At 44.4% G+C, this 4,641-nt stretch overlaps 1 protein-coding gene across 1 annotated transcript in view; it reads right to left on the reverse strand.

Moving 5' to 3' along the window:
• The window catches only part of epx (eosinophil peroxidase), a 10,365-nt gene extending 6,150 nt beyond the window's left edge, over positions 1-4,215 (reverse strand). The window contains exons 1-9 of the mRNA XM_008412090.2: positions 4,078-4,215; positions 3,913-4,000; positions 3,762-3,852; positions 3,399-3,574; positions 3,113-3,245; positions 2,297-2,426; positions 2,002-2,208; positions 309-675; positions 72-232 (exon numbers count right to left, since the gene is read on the reverse strand). Of these exons, the coding sequence (XP_008410312.2) occupies positions 72-232; positions 309-675; positions 2,002-2,208; positions 2,297-2,426; positions 3,113-3,245; positions 3,399-3,574; positions 3,762-3,852; positions 3,913-4,000; positions 4,078-4,086 (1,362 nt within the window). The 5' untranslated portion in view covers positions 4,087-4,215. The remainder of the gene's footprint in view (positions 1-71; positions 233-308; positions 676-2,001; positions 2,209-2,296; positions 2,427-3,112; positions 3,246-3,398; positions 3,575-3,761; positions 3,853-3,912; positions 4,001-4,077) is intronic.
• Between the last annotated feature and the right edge of the window lie 426 nt (positions 4,216-4,641).

Here is a 4,641-nt window from a genome sequence, read left to right on the forward strand (position 1 = left end):
GACACCTGGTGGACCTGCTGCAGACACCTGGTGGACCTGCTGCAGACACCTGGTGGACCTGCTGCAGACACCTGGTGCATGGCTCCGATGATCTTCCTGGCCTCCTGATATAGGGTCTCTGGACTCCAGTGAGGGTTGAGCTGGTGCAGCTCCTTCACCAGCCGGTTGTGCTCTCTCAGAAAGAGTGTGTGCAGCACTATCAGTCCCAGATGTTCATTGACTCTTGAATCCCCTGGAAAAAATATATATTTTTAAAGTTTTACCTGCATGCAAGTCTGCAGAATAATTCACAACATTCACTTGCTCACCGGCGTGAAAGCATGAAGTGGTGTTCTCCCTGAGTGCCGATCTGCTCGATGCCCCCGCGGCGGAGGAGTTACGGGGACCGCAGGGGTCCAGGTGAGCCTGCACCCGGGGCAGGAATGGCATGTACGGCAGCTCCTTGTCCCAATGCCGGGAGTTGAGGGCCATGGAGCCCAGAGGAGACGAGTGGTTCCTGAGAGCCGAGGCCAAGCCGGGGGAGCTGCCGTACACCATGCTGGCGTCGACGAAGGAGGTGATGGCGTTGAGCTGCTCCCGCTGGCGAGGAGGCAGGACTCCGTCATCACAGCTGGGAGCGGAACGGAAGAAAGGCATACAGCTCTGGACGCCGCTGCGAGGATCGGATAGCGGGATCTGAGAGGGAAATTATAATTTTAATGCTGCAGAGGAATCTGCTCCATGTTAATTCACTTCTAACCATCTAAACTGTTGAACAGTAGAAACTACAAAACACTGTAAAAGTGATAAGCACATTTATTCTTTAACTGTTATTAGTATTAGATGAGTTTACTTGATATGCACAAAAAATTGTGTGCCTCGTGAAATAAACAGCCTTGCCAAAGTATGCAATATTTTTCACATTATTTTACCACAGAAAAACTATTCTATATGTCATTGGGATTTTTTGACAGACACATCTAGATATTGGAATTTACTCCTCTTCTTCTTTGCAAACTAACTCATGTTCTGTAAAGGTTTTGTTTTCACAGTCATAGACAGAGCTGCACTCCCCTGACCAATCCGCTTTGCTTCTTGGTCTGCAACAAACCCTCTGAGGCGTTTGCACAACAGCAGGATTACACACAAAACGACTGTTCTTCAAGTGACTTCTGGTGGCACTGGATTGTTTAGGGGTAACAGAGTAAAGGTGGCTGAAAGCATTACTCCTAAGTGGAAGTAAAGCTCCACGTTTTGTGTTGGCTCTTTGGAACTTCCTCATTGGCTCATGATAATTTTTGCTAAATAAAAAGTGCAGAACAAACATTTTGAAAAATATAAATAATAACAAATGCAGATTTTAGCAGTTTTCTTTTTGTTTTTTGTATGTAATAAATCCAGCATTAAATTTCCACAACAGCACAAGTATCAGTACTACTTTTTATCATTATTGCATGGGAAACTATGTACTTTTGCTGTTTAAATTTTTTTTTTCAAACAGAATTCAATGAAGAAAATCTATCAATAATCTTTTTGTAAACATTTTTGTAAAAATGGCGATTCGTTAAAGATGACCACTGATATCCTACAGTAGGAATTCATTAAGATGTTTTAACTTCTGTTTTCACAAAAGATAAGGCGACTTTGAGGGAGTTTCATTTAGTTGGGCTGAGTGCAAAAACAGCTCCTTAGTTTGTGCAGACGCCTCGCCTAGAACATAAAACCAAAACATAGCAAAAAAAATGTGCCCTTGTTTAAGGCATCTATAAATGAATGTACAGCAAAAGATTCCAATGATTTATGGAGAACTTTACACCTTAAAAAGAGGAACAAGTTTCCTTTTCCTAACCCAGTTCTCTCAGGAGATACTTATCGCTGAGATACTGAGCGATAAATAGTTCCTTGTTGCACAAAAGCAGAGCAGGCATAATTTCAAAACGTTTAGTGATTGTACTCTAAAACTTCACATAACGCATCATATTAGAATTTGTGAAACAAATGAGAGGAGGGAGAGAAGTGCACCTGAATGGGGAAGCAGGGCGAGTCCCGGCTGCAGCTGCGGGTGCAGTCAGCGCCCGTCTTGAAGACGGACGTGCTGGGGCTCTGAGGGGTCAGCACCATGTCGTGGTCTATCCACTGACCCCAGTCCACCAGCAGGTGGGACAGAGTGGAGTCCACAGAGATTTTATCGTTGTGAGTAAACAGCACTTCCTGCGACACGAGCCTCACCTGGATGATAAAAGAAGATGGAGATTGATGGAGTTGGACACAAACAGAGGTGGGGGGGGGGGAGCGTGAGCTGCAGCGGGGCCCTTACAGGAGGCAGGCTGATATTATGGTAGGTGTGTTCAGGGTCCCAGCCTCTGGGCGTCCCCCACACATCCTCATATTCTGGAGGCAGCCAGCGGGAATACGGGATGTTTGCAGCACCCCATCTTGGATGTTTTCTGAACGGGAAGCACAACAGACATAATTTATTTAGATTTTATATAACAAACCAGCGTAAAAGTACTGCTAAATTCATCATCCGGAAATGGAAAGAGGATGGCACAACTGCAAATGTACCAAGACAACTCCACCTACTGAAACTGAGCAAAAGGACAATTCAGATGCAACCAAGAACGCTGGAAGAGCTGCAGAGCCACAGCTCAGGTGGGAAAATCCATTGACACTCAAAACATTTGATCTACAAAGTGGTGACAGTATCATGCAGTGGAGATGTTTTTCTTCAGCACTGACTGGAAAGCTGGTCAATGGAAACATGGATGAAGCTATAAATACAGGGCAATAATAAAACCCGTTAGTCTGGGGCAGAGGCTCATCTGCTCTAATACACAGCCTGAACTGCAATAAATCACTTTTAGATATTAATGTGTTGGGATTAGATTGAGCTGCTTTGCAAAGAGAAATAAAAAAATAAAATAAAAAACTCAATCTTTAAATGTGCTAAATGTTTTATCAGTAAAACATTTTGAAAAGAATGCATATTTTTTTCTTCCACTTCAGTCATGCGCTACTTTGTGTAAATGTTATCACATAAAATCCAACTAAACTATCTCAAAGTCTGTGGTTTTACATGTTAAAACGTAATTTAAAGGTTAAAGGATTATGGATGGTTTTGCGTATCTCTCACCTGTTGTTGCATTCGCCTGTGATGGACCTGTAGCGCTCAGACATGCAGTCGGTCTGACAGCTGAGGCTGTGCAGCTCAGCAGAGCAGCCCGTCATCTGCAGCAGATTCTCCACGTCTCCTTCACTCAAAAGCTCTAAGAAATAAACACAAACAGCATTTTATAAAAACCAAAACTTCCCTGAACCTCCCTTTAGGTTTGAGTTTCAATAAAATGTGCAACTGTTTAAACAGTAGATGCTGCACACGGTCATTTACTGAGCTGCAGGTTCAGAAATGTGTTTGGTACCATACGGCTTGGGCTGCATCATGGTGTTGGTGTAGACCATCTCTCGGATCAGCTCCACCGTGTTGTCCAGCAGCTCAGCTGCTCGAATGTGAGTCCGGGTTCTGGTTTCAATCTGTTTAAACTGGGCCAGCAGGTCACTGGGTTTCAGGGCACCTTCAGAAAAAGACTTCTTCACCCTGGAAATGTGATTTTTTTCCAATGAGACTCTTTCAGCACTGCCAGCATGCCTAGGTGGGCCCCATGTGGGGAAAAGGAGGGCAGACCATATGGGATCCATGCATCAGCCCTCCTTTCCCCCACATGGGGCCCACCTAGGCATGCTGGCAGGGAGATTTATCTTCACCCATAATAAAGAGGTTTTACCTCTCAGACGTGTGGACATAAGCAGCATCAGTCAGCTCAATGGCTCTCTGAAGAGCCCGACGGACGTACGTTGAACCCAAATATGCAGTTTCTGAGAACAAAAGTGCAGTCAGCGCGGCTCTTTCTAGAAATAATCAACTAAAACTCCTACCTGAGCTGTTGCCAAATGCTGTGCTCATCACAGCGTGCTCCGGAAAGGCGACCAGTACAAGAGCAAGTCCAATTAGAGATGCTGACATCTGAAATGAGACATGTGGGTGACTCAAGCAAACTGCATGAGGCTGTTAGATAAAAAGCAGTAAAGAGAGAAACTCACTATGGGCATTCTGTAAGTCGTCAAATCTCAACAATGTTTGAAAAATGAGTTGTGATCACAGCAGTCCTCACTCGTACTCGTCCTCGGAGGCAGCGGGTGTTATAGTGTCGGGGTTTCACAGGCAGCGGAGATAACAGGTATGTGCAGAATCCCCTTATCGCTGCTTCTGGTGACAGCCAGACAACATCAAACGCCGGGCTCCCTACCTCCACCCACAAACCTTTCAAATCTGTCTTCTGGCCCACGATGAAAACCTTCTGTCAAACCAACATTTCCAATAAATTCCTGAACTGTACATTTCCCTCATAGCAATTCAGAGAGCAACACTGAGGCCAGAGACCGAGGTTTTACTGTTTAATTAAATTTAGAGAAAAACGGTGTTTCACTGACAAAGTGCCTTGCAAAAGCCTGGACAACCCCGGAGCTTTTCCAAATTACTTTACATCCAAAGACTTCAATGTATTTTGATGGGATTGTATATTTTAGACTGGAGGTCTGCAACATTGTCAATTCATTTAGAGCCACAAACGTTACATGGTCTTTTGGAAAAAGATTATATATATA

This window comes from Poecilia reticulata, linkage group LG6 (assembly GCF_000633615.1).
Source record: "Poecilia reticulata strain Guanapo linkage group LG6, Guppy_female_1.0+MT, whole genome shotgun sequence".
NCBI classification, from domain to species: domain Eukaryota; kingdom Metazoa; phylum Chordata; class Actinopteri; order Cyprinodontiformes; family Poeciliidae; genus Poecilia; species Poecilia reticulata.